Source organism: Rhipicephalus microplus, chromosome 1 (assembly GCF_043290135.1).
Source record: "Rhipicephalus microplus isolate Deutch F79 chromosome 1, USDA_Rmic, whole genome shotgun sequence".
In the NCBI taxonomy this organism is placed as follows: Eukaryota; Metazoa; Arthropoda; class Arachnida; order Ixodida; family Ixodidae; genus Rhipicephalus; species Rhipicephalus microplus.
Window position 1 is genome coordinate 179146205 of NC_134700.1, and position 13945 is coordinate 179160149.

Consider the following 13945-nt stretch of genomic DNA (forward strand, 5'->3'; position numbering starts at 1 on the left):
CACCCACACACTCCCACGATTTCCGCACCGACGATATTACGAACCTCGTCGCCGAACAAAGCGGTGAGGCCTCGATGAGGACATTGTTTGCAACACAGCTCCCCGGTGGGGATCTCTTCCATAAATGAAAACGTTCGCCCCGAGCCCGACGCGCAATTCGCTGCTGGATCGCGTCCAGAATCGATACGGGCACGCTCTTCCGAGAGAGCGGGACGAGCGGAGATTCGGGCACATGAAGCCACGGGTTCCCCTTTTGGTGTCCCCTTTTCCCCTTTTCGTGTCCCCTTTTCCCCATTTCGTGTCCCGCTAGTTTCCGACTCGACCGACGCGCTTTGAGTATTCCGCCTGAACGAGCAATCGCAGCCATGGTCGCTCGTCGCTGCGCGAACTGCGTTCAGAGTGCGCGTATACGATTCTGCTCCTCGCGACGTAGAAACATTTCTTCGCCTCTGTTTCACATCACCCACACCAGAAGAAAAAGAGGCGTATTCTCCGCTGTATACTCGATTATAGTGATCCTCTTTTTACGAACGGCCGTAGGCGTGTGCATCACATATCTCAGCTTACCGATAAAGAGTATTTATAGTTGCATGAGCACGCACATGTGTGTGTGTGAGAGAGAGAGAGAGAGAGAGAGAGCAAGTGTGTGAGTAATTCCTTTGAGAGACCCGCCAGAAAAGCTGTGTAGTACACTTCAGTGCTACACTGAACGCGCGGCTCTGAATCCGCCACGATTTATTTCTTTACTTTTATTTTTGCTCCTTGCTCACTCTAGCTTAGAGGAACACGGTAGGTGCCGGACTATATCGCCACCTGATTCGGCTGTTCTTGAGAGCTCAAAAAAAGTTTAGAATACCAAGGGGGCTTCCGGCTGTTCGTAAAAAGTAGCGCCGAGTGAAAAAAAAACACGAATGGTCTATCGAAACCCCGATGCGCTGCTCAGCACAAGCAGGGTCCCTATGACGACCTTCACCAGTTAATCGCCTACGGTGTGACTTCATAAAGTTAACTCGAACAGTGATTATGTCGCTAATGATTCACTTAATGGGCTCATCAGTTTCTTATTACTTCGGAAAATACAAAGCGTTCTTTGCTCGTCAGACAGCGTTAATGACTGCAAGCTTTCAAAAGCGCTCACTCGACCCATCTCTGATGAAAAAAATCGAAATCATTTGCTGACGACCCTTCATTCTTCCTCCGTGCATGGTCCTGTTTGCATTATTGGTTCTTTCAGCCCCGGCAAGATCTCCGGTGAGAAAAAAAAAGTCCATTACGGGAGTTTACGACACTTCATAAAAACAGCAACACGTGTGCGGATGCATTAGCGCAGTGAGAGAGCAGTGATCGCAATTGAATTACGTTGCAGAATACGACAATTACGCAGTTCCCGGAAGCTGGTCATATCAACAGCCACGTTTTCATTAGCACCTAGATTGATTAGCGAAAGAATCTGAGAATAAGTGATAGCTCGAATGACTACCGAGCCATAGCCGACACTTTGACAAGCAAACTTGCCCTCGTCGGGGCGAGAGCTGCTCTTCGCAGTGCAAAATTTACAACATTTTTACTCGTGATCCGTCAAGTTAAAAAGACACTAGCGGCTAAGACAGAGTATTAGTTTAAAAAAGAAACAGAAGCTCTGAATTTTCATTTTAATAAATTGATTGATTGATTGATTGATTGATTGGTTGATTGGGGTTGTTTCATTAGTCTTTTCATTCCAGTAGCACTTAATCCTTCTGTACAAAAACCAAAAACGCGACAGGCGCTGTGGTATCGCCTGCAACTAACAAATATTTCATTCATGTGATCCCGCTACCGGAAGCTAGCATAAAAACCAAAATAAACACAGCAAAACCCTTGACAACCACATTTTCATGTGATCGTGACAAAAAGATACACGTTAAAAATGCGGCTAAACTACAAAAATTCTGCTCCTCCCGCGCAAGAACAAAGTGCACCTTCCATGTCGTGCCATCATTAAATGAGTTAAGATTTTCTTCGTTTATATAGAGTTGGAAGCCGAAAAAATGCATTTTCGCACCAAGAATCCTCGCGTGTGGCCGATTACGGATTCGCTTGAACGATGTTAATCTGAGCTGTTACACCACACAACGAATATAACGAACTAACTTACAGTCGCGATGCATCTTTGTGACAACGACCTTCACTGTTCACTACGAATACTAAGTGTACCTCCAGTTGGCGAGCTTGGTGAAGCGTTGTTTCGAAGACGACAGACGTGAATCGAAACTGTTACACCGCATATCGGATATAACGAACTAACTTACGGTCCCGATGCAGCTTTGTGACAAAGAGGTTCACTCTGTATTAATACTCAAAGTACGTCCGGTTCACGAGATTGGTGAAGTATTGTTTCACAAACAACAGACGTAAGCACAGAGACAAGGATGAAAAATAGAGGCGCCGAACAAATTAATTTTGCCTCCTGCTCACCTCCCGGGGAAGTTTTGCGGTGTGTACCGAGTCATCCATTGTCTTCGTTGCAGATTTGTCTCACGCAGCAATAACAAAGTCATTCACATTTCTGCGCACTAACTGTGACAATTATATCGTGGCTGCAGAACCTTCGAGCTAGTTCATGGCATATTCGTTTTGTACTGAATCGTCGCTTGTCGAGTTTATTGGCCGCGAAACCATCGTGACTCCCTCATTCGCACTTCAAGATAAGCGACTTTTTAATTAAGAGCGCCATGTGCATTCTAACATTTCAGAGGTGTTTACCTTATCTGATTCATGAATAAAATTCACGGTTGAATTCCAATCAGTAAAAGCGCTGCTTTGTAATTTTATATAGGTCAATCACAGTTTCGGTTCTAAACAACCAACGTGATTGATTAGAAATCTATCAAGGAAGCAATATTTATCCTCAGTGGTTATAATTAGTCCCCACAGGTGGCTTCAAGAAAAAAATAACGATGGATTCGTTTTTGTAAGCATAAACTTCATGGGCACCCATATCGCTTTCCTACTTAAACGACAGGTGTGCTCAGATTTGGGTGCACGTTAAAGAACCCCAGGTGGTCGAAATTTCCCGTGCTCTCCACTACGGCGTCTCTCATAAACATATGGGGGTTTTGGTACGTTAAAGCCTACATATCTATCAATCAATATCAAATTACTTAAACGACAGCCCTATAAACATGTTCGACAGACAACACCGCTTCATTCCTAATTTCGGGTCTCACAGCACAAAAACATGACAGAAAAGCTCAAAATCTTTTAAAGCTAAAAGAAAGTGAGATACTAATTATGAGTGAGTGAGGGGGTGAGTGCACCAACCCGAACATACCAGCCGAATGTGCCCTAAGCCACGCCGCGGTGTTCTATCGCCGGATTTTGGTGCACGTCAAAGAACCCCAGGTCGTCAAAATTTCCGGAGCCCTCCACTACGGCGTCTCTTATAATCATATGGTGGTTTTGGAACGTTAAACCCCACATATCAATCAATCAAAGTGCCCTAACGCCATATTCGCACGGTCGTCTGACAGTGCTGATTGATATGTGGGGTTTAACGTCCCAAAACTACGATTTGATTATGAGAGACGCCGTAGTGGAGGGCTCCGGAAATTTCGACCACCTGGGGTTCTTTAACGTGCACCCAAATCTGAGCACACGGGCCTACAACATTTCCGCCTCCATCGGAAATGCAGCCGCCGCAGCCGGGATTCGAACCCGCGACCTGCGGGTCAGCAGCGTCTGACAGTGCTTTGACCACGTTTGAAAGTGATGAATTCATCAGCTTTCAGACTATACGAGGACCATAAGCAGGCCATGTTTCTCCTTCCTGATCATGTACTGACCCGATTATTTTAGCTGCACTGCTCATTGTCGCCATTTCGCTTACACACTTCGGAGCCTCCGGAGCTCTCGAAGGTGACCAGTCGAATGTACCGGTAAATTGAGAGCGAATAATAGCGACTCATATAAGAACACAAACGCACCAGGGCAGCACCATTTACGAAACCTTGCGTTGTTCGTGTCGTGGCGATATTTCGAACATTCTGGAATAACGTCATCTGTCATCAGCGGTGATTGGCTCAGAATGTTGCTTCACTGCCTCTCGTCGACGAGATATAACGAGAGCTGACGCAAGTCCAAATCTGTCTTGTATGTGGACGCAGAAAGACGACTGCGCCCTTACCGCTCGATTGTCGTGGCGCCGGTGACAGAGAGGCGATTGACGCCACGCCCTATATAGAAGATCGATCACGGTCCCCATGGTCGAAACCGGAATTCGGGACTTTATCAGCAGCCGTCATCGATCCCAATTGCTCTGAATAGGCTATGTTGTTTCCATTTTTGCTGTATCGTATAGCTTAAGCACCCGCTGAGTAAAGTAATGTCCACATGTTCTATTGTTTTCCGTTGTTTTTATTTGTTTCTGTATTGTGCTTCTCATCTTTTCCGTACAACCTATCTCCATCGCTGCGTAGCCGATCGGCATGTCGATCTCGTTAACCTGCCTTCCTTTTTTTAAAGACTATAGTCGTTTTTGAGGACCTTCGACACAAAAAAATTTGGTCGTCTGTCTGTCAGTACATTTGTCTGTTTGTCCAGTCTTACCGGCATTGGGTACTTGAAACGGCCGACCCCATCCGCTGCGACCACCAATGTTGCTCAAGACTGAGCGTTCATGCTTGTGCAGTTGTCAATGAAAAAGCAATTATTGCGCATGTCTGCGGCACGATAACGACACGCATATATTTTGCATATGCATCTTTTACTAGAAAACGCATACATAAGTAATTTTAAGGAGCGTAGCGCTTATCACGCTGCGCTTACCATGCAACGCTTGAGCGGAACGGGGAGTGTTTCCAACGCTTTGCTAAGACGAGACGGTGGTGGCACCTACCCGTCACCTCACGTTCTACAGCTAATCACCTCTGAGACGGGCGCGCACGGCCATGCGCTTTGTTTTCCAAAAGAAACTGCCAGATGGCGCTCATGTTTCACGTGACGTTAGGGACAGCGAGGGCAAAATAGACTTTAAGCGGGTAGACTTAACTAGAAGGAGGTTATCTGATTGGTGGCTAAAGTCAAGGCACGAGTGAAAATTAAACCCTTCACTGCGAAGTACGAATCCTCAACTTCATTGTTTAAAGGGAAAAAAAAGATAAATGTAATGGTTAGTTCACTAAGTATTATGGCTAGGTGGCGTTAGCCGCCGCCCGATCTAAAGGGTACAGCCACATCCATCCATCCATCCATCCATTCATACGTCACTTGATGCGCTCGTTCGCCTCCGCTGCACGCTCGAGGCACTCTGACGCACCGCCTCCGGAATACCATCCACCAAGTTTCTTGCGCAGAACATCAAATAAATGTTTTGTTCACTCTCTCCACACGCAAGACTATCGTCTTTCAACGACATTTGCAGTTATGGAGCGTGGAAAATTGGGAAAGTTGGTAGGACATAACTGAATGCAGGAACAGCGAAACCTAGAAGTATTTACGTCGTATCAAAAAAACTGTTCTTGTTTTTTCGCTTCCGTAGTTACGAAGTAACTACTTCTAGGTTGCGCTGTTCCTGCATTCAGACATTTGCAGATTACATGCAGATACGGGGCCAATTTTTTATCTATCTAGATGCAGCTCATTGACGGAAAGTTAATTTTTTTGTCTCTTTATGTTCTCTTTCCTCTCTCTCCCACTTTATACTCCCGTTTTCCATCCCCCAGCGTATGATAGCAAACCAGTCGTGTGCCTGGTTAACCTCCCTGTCTTCCCTTTAGTTGTTCTTGTCATTCACTATCTATCTATCTATCTATCTATCTATCTATCTATCTATCTATCTATCTATCTATCTATCTATCTATCTATCTATCTATCCATCCATCTATCCATCTATCCATCTATCCATCTATCCATCTATCTATCTATCTATCTATCTATCTATCTATCTATCTATCTATCTATCTATCTATCTATCTATCTATCTATCTATGTGTATTTCCGCAGTATTCAATCGTCACAAAATTCCACAAGAGGGCCGAAATCTCATAGTGTTCAAAACGAAGCCTTCGCCCTTTCTTTCTTGTTTCCTCTCCCTTCGCGACGCCGTTCGTTGTCACTTAAGCAGACCGCCGTGCTTCTCCTCACCTGCGACACGAGTAGCCGATTGGTGTGGAACGGCTCGGTGGGCGACGGCGGATGACGTGACGGCAGCGGTGCTGGTTCGGCTGCGGGTGGCTTTGCCGTCGACGCCGCAGGAGGCGGGATGGTGCGCAGGGTGCCGTTCGACTGCGCCCGGCTCTCTCGCCGCCGCGTCGAACCTGCAGCATCGTTAAGGAGAGTGCGGAACACATTAAGACAAAAAGGTATAGGCGCACATTTGGTATACGTACGACGCACTGCTGTATTCGCTAAACACAGAGCGCAAAGCCTAGAATGCCAGAAAGTTAAGCTACATGGTTGGTTGTACTTCACGAGTAAATACGGTAGGAGCGTAAAAACACGATAAACACGCAGTTTAGTATACACGCACGAAAATGAAGAAACGCGCCTCAACGTTGAGGCAAATCGATAGTAGCGGCCTCGCATGCCTGAGCCAACAGTCGATCAACATCAATAAAGAAGAAGCCACACGTCCGGGCAGATTATCCCCCACGTAGCCGCGCCTGAAGGATTGATAGCTATCGCATCCTGCCCAGCCCTACGCAGATAAGCATTCGTGTCTACTTTAATCTGCGTCCCTGAGCACTTTTTTTCACTTGTTAGTCGGTAGTCGGTGTTTTTATGTCGCCCTTACATCTCCTTGATGCCCGTGTCTTGACGTCTGCCGTCTTTTATCACAGAGTGCAAGCTTTACGTACAGGTGAACAGGAACACAGATAGCAAAGACAAAGCATTCAGAACACAGTACCACGATTTCTTGGTGAAGCCTTCAACTAAAAGATACATCGCACTTTTTATTACTATTATTATTTGTGTCCCAGAGATGACACAGGCAGAACGTTGGTCCAGCATTTCACTCACGAAGCGCGAAAAAAGACAAAAGCAACGCCGCAACATTGCGTTACTGCACCGCCTTTTTTTTAAAATTATTATCTGCTATGCGTAATTACTTCGACGGAACCTCGGGGCTTGCTCGCTAAGTGATCCGTAATTGCTGAGATAAATGATCTTGGTGAATGATTCAAATGTTCCGTACGAGTTCCTAGTTACGCACAAAACACGATCGCGAAGCTGTTTACGTTTGAATGTAGGCTCATCAGCAAGACACCATGATACTTCGATGATCGACCTAAATATATATATATATATATATATATATATATATATATATATATATATACATATATATATATATATATACATATATACATATATATATATATATATATATATATATATATATATATATATATATATATATATATATATATATATATATATATATATATATATATATGGAACAAGGCGTTCATTCAAAGAACACTGAAGCAATTGTACTGCCTGCTGTTTCTCCAGTGAAAAGCGCGAAAAGCCGTGCCGTGTAACTACTACTTCTAATAAATGAAACAGTTGAATCGACTGACAGTCGCCAAAGCTGTAATGCATAGCAATTGTTGGGGGCTTCCGTACCAAAAGCACGACATCGTTATGAGGCGTGCCATAGCGAAAGACTCCGGAAACTTCCCCGTATGGCGTTATTTAACGTTCACCTAAATCAGAGTATACTAGGGCCTTGCCAGGGCCTCCAACATTTCACCTCTATCCAAATGCGGCCGCCGTGACTGGGATGTATAGCAGGCCATTCCCTCGCCGGTCTGGCCTGAGCTTATAGACGTCCAGGTAAAAGTACTCACAACACGGAACAAGACCAACGACCTGGTTGAGCTTCTCGGTGCTCGGTTTCGAATCTCAGCCCCTATATATAGGCTTAAACACTATCAATGCATATACGACATGATACACATAGAAGGTCCTCGCCGTCTTGCTTACGGGGGCTTGCCATGGTGCCCAGTATTCTGAATACGCATGGAGCGCAGGCATGAATAAGCGCAGAAAGAGAGAAAGAGAAGAAAACAAAAATATCGAAAAAAAAGGAAAGAAGAAATATATATAACAAAAGGAAGCAAAAATTACTGTTCACGCCTGGTAGCCCCATAACCACCATGTGTCCAGAATAGCATCGAGACTTAACAGCGGCTCTTTTACGGCGCACCGACAGTATACGCTAAAAATCATCGTCGATGCCCCGTTTCCACGGGAACGCGAAATAAGTTGCGCGTTGCGTGCTTCGGGTTCGTTATATAAGCGCGCGTCCATTAAGCCTGTCTCGGCCGCATTTTATCCAAACTACGTTGCACCTTAATACGACTTTGAATACCACAGGAGACGACTCCGAAGGCAAGGATGTGCCCTGGTGTGTCCCATGCGCAAAAAAATACATTTAATTAATTGTTAATAAACAGTGCGTCAAAAGTTCTTGACAAGGCCGCTTGTAATTTATAGGGACGAAACTTCCTTAAAACGTATTTGCGCGCTATAGTTGGCAAGGCATATGGCAGCGCACACCCGGTTTTAGCGAATACGCACACAAAGAGACGACACAAGCGCTGAATTTCATCTGATTTCTATTACGGGATAGAATAGCTTATGTAGACAACGATTACGTGGTTCACGGATGAAGTGTGCCTACAGTGCAACGATCAAAACCAAGGGAACTCCTACTTTCAGAGTTGAGGGCTTTTCAGGACGGCTCACCGCTCTGCCATAGTTGAGTACGAAGTATACTCAAAATCAATTACCATTTTTTTTCTAAACACTTTATACGCCGTCGTGCGATAAACCTGAGGCTAGTTTGAGGCCCCAGGACGGCTTTATGCTCTCCCATAATAGAGTACCTCGTACTCTAAATCGTTAACAACTTTTTCTAAACATACTTTATGATGTAGCAGTCATTAGTTTGCTTGATGCTCACAAATGAAACGAGCCCTTAAACGTACACTTCTTAGATTCTTAGCGAGGGTCTCATTCTGGCAGACTTGGTGCCTTGAGGTGGTAATACGAGGGATCATTGGTCAGCTGCCAGCTCGTATTAAGATTACTTGCTACGCAACGCCAAACAGGCAGAGCAAAAAGCGTTCTACGCTCGCCGTGATGGCTACAGGTGGCGCTGACGTACGCTCCCAAGTTTAATGCACATATATAACTCATAAAGTGGACGGGGAGATAGCCGCCATGGTAGCTCAGTTGGTAGAGCGTCGAACGTGTTATTCGAAGGTCGCAAGTTTGGTTCCTGCTTACGGAAAATTATCTTTTCACCCACTTTTCTTTCTTCGCATTTACAATAAACTACTCCTAATATTATTCCATATACTTTTCTTGGCATGATAGTCGGTTAGATCTCATTCATACGACTTCGTACATTGTTACATATCTATATATTTGTTAGTGAAGGGGCTGTTCTAAATCTCATGAGAGATGGGATCCGATATTATACGCAGTGCCAGTGACCGGGAGTCTTCGAGTGGGAAAGCACGCGCGAAAGGTCTGCCAGCCTGAAGCGGTCAACTCGAGACAGCGGTGTTTAGATAACGCCTTTGTTCCAAGTCAGATAATAATCGCTTCCTTTCACTCGCGCTTGGCTTCACACTCGAGAGGAGGCGGGGTAGACAATAAACAAAAGCAAAACCGCTCAAGCAAGAGATTTGGGGTGAACGAGAAATTCGACCGCGTGCGTGTGTGTCTTAGGGCTAAAAAAAACACGGCGAAATTACGAAATATTGGCCCCTGGCATGTACGAGGCGAGCTCGTCTCAGTATTTATTAGGCAACGACGTGCGGGGTGGTCGAGACGACACCCAAGAGATCTATTTAGTGGTTCTGACCAACTCCGGGGCTGGACATCGAAAGCCCCGTCTAGACAAACAGATCACTCTTAAAAGGCTTCTCCGTGAACCGCGGTGCCTCTTATTATGGATCTCTCACTCGTCTTGGAAAGTGAAAGATCGTGAGCGACGTGCCCTGTGTTGGAGGACCACGGAGCAGTTATTCGAATGAGGATGATCACCGGCGAGTGCATGGGGAGGAAAAAAGAAAATATCGGGGTCCTTGGGGTGCTGGGAAAATGCAGCTTCACTCCACCAAAAATATTGGCTCGGTGTGTGCATGTTAATCTGCAAATGTCGTCGAAAGACGATAGTCTTGCGTCTGGAGAGAGTAAACAAAACGTTAATTTGATGCTCTGCGCAAGAAAATCGGTGAATGGTATTCCGGAGGCACTGCGTTAGAATGCCTCGAGCGTGCAGCGGAGGCGAACGAGCGCATCAAGTCGCGTCACGCGTGAGGCATGAGCGCTATCTGGCAGTTATCTTGGAAAATGAAGCGTGCGGCTCTGAGACGGGCGAGGTGATAACGTGTAGAACGCAAGGCGACGGGTAGGTGCCACTACCGTGTCGTCTTAGCAAAACGTTGGAAACACTTGCCTTTTCGTGCAAGTGTTGCATGGTCCCCGCAGCGTGATAAACGCTACGGTCCTTAGAATTACTTTAGTAAAAGACGCACATAGTAAATATATACGTGTTGCTATGGTGCCTCAGATATGCGCAATAATTGTTTTTAATTTACAATCGCACAAGTATGAATGCTGAACCTTGAGCAACATTTGTGGGTGCTGTGAATGGGGTCGGCCATTTGGGGTATATCGGCTGGTGCCATTTAGAGTACCCAATATCGTTAAGAGTGGACAGTCAAATGGAGAGACTAACGCTGTAAGTTATGTCATTTTTACGAATATTGATACCTGTTGTACATATTTCCTAACATCTTCACCAAGTCTTGTAAATTCTGTACATATGTCATCATGTACATTGTCCATATTGTGGTTAGTGTATATATGTAGTGTATGTAGTTATTAGTACCATGGACTATGGACACCGTACGGACTTAGACATTTTTGTTTAAATGAGCAATGTATGTTGTACTTTGTCATTTGTTTGTTATGTGCTTGTTGTACAGACGCTCGTTCCATAGGTTTGTTGCGTCCCATGATAGAATAAACTTTTTCTAAACAAATGGACAGAAATACCAATATTCTTGCGTCGAAGGTCCCCAAGAAAGATTAATAAAAACCCTGTATAACTGGTTTTAGTGGCATAGCCCGGGGATGGCCAGTCAGGCACTAGCCTTTCCCGGAATTTCTTTCTCTCAGAAGGCACATAGCTCAAAATGGCCCTAGACCATACTTTTCTGCGTGGTCACAGTTTCAGGTGAGGGTTGTGCCCACATTGAAATATATTTCTGCCTACGCGATTGCCTGCCCTCCATGAAAAAAAAAACGACAAATGTTTGTCTTCGCCGGCTCTTAAACACTTCATTTTGCTTCTATCGTACGAGAAGTACTATGAATTAATGCGTAACCAGACTGACAGATCCATCCTGCCAATTAGCTTAACTGGAGTTGTCGTGACGTCAAGCAGGGATGCGATGACTTAATTCGTGACGTGTCCCTCAAAGACATCAACGGCTGCAGAACAGGCAGCGCTTATTGCACAGCGTTGAAGTTCATAACTGAAAACACAAGTGGACTATTTTCTGCGACTCTAAGGCGCCATGACAGTCTCTAGTGGAAGCATTTTGCCGTAGACCACACGAAGAGCTCGCACTGAAGAAGGAAGTGTTAATACACCATCTAACTATCAATTAACATCAGGTCACTTTTCAGTGGTTACTTAATCACTGCGGATAAGAAAGGATCGACGAAGTTGCTCGTTCAGCAAATACAGAACTTTGCTTCTTTCTTTCTTTCTTTCTTTCTTTCTTTCTTTCTTTCTTTCTTTCTTTCTTTCTTTCTTTCTTTCTTTCTTTCTTTCTTCCTTTCTTCCTTCCTTTCTCTCTTTCTTTCTTTCTTTCTTTCTTTCTTTCTTCCTTTCTTCCTTCCTTTCTCTCTTTCTTTCTTTCTTTCTTTCTTTTTTTAACCATTGCCAAATCTTCCCTGCTTACTGCTTCTTATCGAACTTCAGCCTTGCGCTTAGGAGCGCAAGACGAATTCCGTTGCTGCAAGCAAGATTGGCAATTCATGCGTCTATATCCACGTCAAAGAAATGTGCTGCACGTGGAATGACAAATGACTTCGACAAAAGATTAGATTTCCGTGCCATAGTCGACTGATCGTGGCAAGCCCACGATTGCTAGATCATCGATTATTCGAAAACAGCGCATAGAAATACAAGTGTCACCGGTGCACCTTTTGGGGCATATTTATACAGGTTTCACAGATTTGTACGCTGTAAGCGGCGCGGCTGATGTAAAGCGAACATTAGATGGATTTGTGGGGTTTAACGTCCCATATGGATACGAGAGACGCCGTAGTGGAGGGCTCCGGAAATTTTGACCACCTGGGGTTCTTTAACGTGCACCCAAATCTGAGTACACGGGCCTACAACATTTAACGCAAACATTCCAAGACATGGTGCTCAGGGTTGTCTATAAGAGACTTCTTGATTACAGGAATCTGCGGGACGGCTTACTGCTCTCCCATAGTTGAGTACCAAGTACTCAAAATTGTTCAACATTTTTTTTCTAAACACACGATCGTTAACGGTTGCACTTAATTGCTTTCGCCATCTTTTTTAAGGAGGGCCTCATCAAGTGCGAGGCGCCCAGGATGGCTTTATGCTCTGCCATTATAGAGTACGTAGTACTCTGAATCATTAACTACTTTTTATAAACACGCGACGTATCAGAGGCCTACAGGACGGCCTAGTGCTCTCCCATAGTAGAGTACCAAGTACTCTAAATCGTTCACCAGTTTTTCTAAACAAGACATAATGTATGTTAGTAGGGCTTTATGAAATGTGAGGCCAGGGACGGCTTTAACTCTCCCAGAGTAGAGTACCAAGTACTCCTAAATTGCTACCAACTCTTTTTAGACACACTGACCGGGACGGCCTTTTGCGCTCCCATAGTAGAGTACTAAGTACTCTAAATTGTTTACAACTTTTTCTAAACACACCTCTTTTTGATCGGAATTGAAGTTTTGCTATTAGTCACCCGGTTCCCTCAATTACACGTTCTGAATCAAGATTGGCCCCATCTCTTAGGAACTAACCTAGAGTACCACTTTTTTCAATGAATACGGGCTCCGAAGGCTACAAGAGCTCCAGCTGCGCGGTAACCCGGACCAGCGCCTCCTCTATTTTTTCTGTGCACGGGCGAAGGGGCGGATTTCAATGGGAAGCGGCCGTCAGTGCTAGTGAGGAGTATCGTCACTAGGTACCGCAACTGGAGTAGAGGTGCCGCCGCGTCGTCTCTCGCGCTAACGAATTCCGCGGCTGCATTCGAAACTGGTATATGGCTCGGTTTTCAGCTGTATTCGCATTGTGTAAGGTGTAATAGAAACTTGGAAACGAGAATCGTGAAGCACTTTTGTTCTGGGCACTCAGCTTATTTCAAAGGCTTGAGTCGTTCGCGACAACTTGATCAAGGCACTCGCGCGTCGTCTGCTAGGCCGATACCATATAGCTAATGCTAGTGATTCGCGGAAGACCGTTTTGTCACCGTGGCGTTCGCTTGACTGACACTTAAAGTCAATTTTTGAAAGAAGCCTTTGCCAGGAGCTAATATTAAAAGCTTGGGTGTCTAATATTCCCCGATGCTTGCTACTCTTTATTGGCGTAGCACATTATGCGCAAGCCTGGAGTTCATGCACTAAAGAAAAAATTGGCAGATCCCACGTACAGTGGGAATCGATGTTATGCGAAGCACGAATGAGGAAGGTTTATATGTCAGTTTAAGATCAAAACAACGTTACGAGGCGGAGGTAAATTATGTCATACATAACTTCCATGTGATAATTATTATGTTTGGACGTGTCATTTACCTTCATCATCTTTTCACGCCACCTGATATCAAATTTGGTATATGTGGACCTAGCGAAACGGCCGTGAGCGTGCTATGAGCGTAGCAGGTAGTCA

The 13945-nt window shown here is 44.9% G+C and overlaps 1 protein-coding gene across 9 annotated transcripts in view; it reads right to left on the bottom strand.

Annotated features, from left to right (window-relative positions):
- Epac (Exchange protein directly activated by cAMP) overlaps positions 1-13945 on the bottom strand; it is a 416212-nt gene that overhangs the window by 105848 nt on the left and 296419 nt on the right. For all 9 annotated transcript variants that reach the window (XM_075888324.1, XM_075888319.1, XM_075888331.1 and 6 more), the window contains one exon: positions 6124-6296. In XM_075888324.1, the coding sequence (XP_075744439.1) occupies positions 6124-6296 (173 nt within the window). The remainder of the gene's footprint in view (positions 1-6123; positions 6297-13945) is intronic.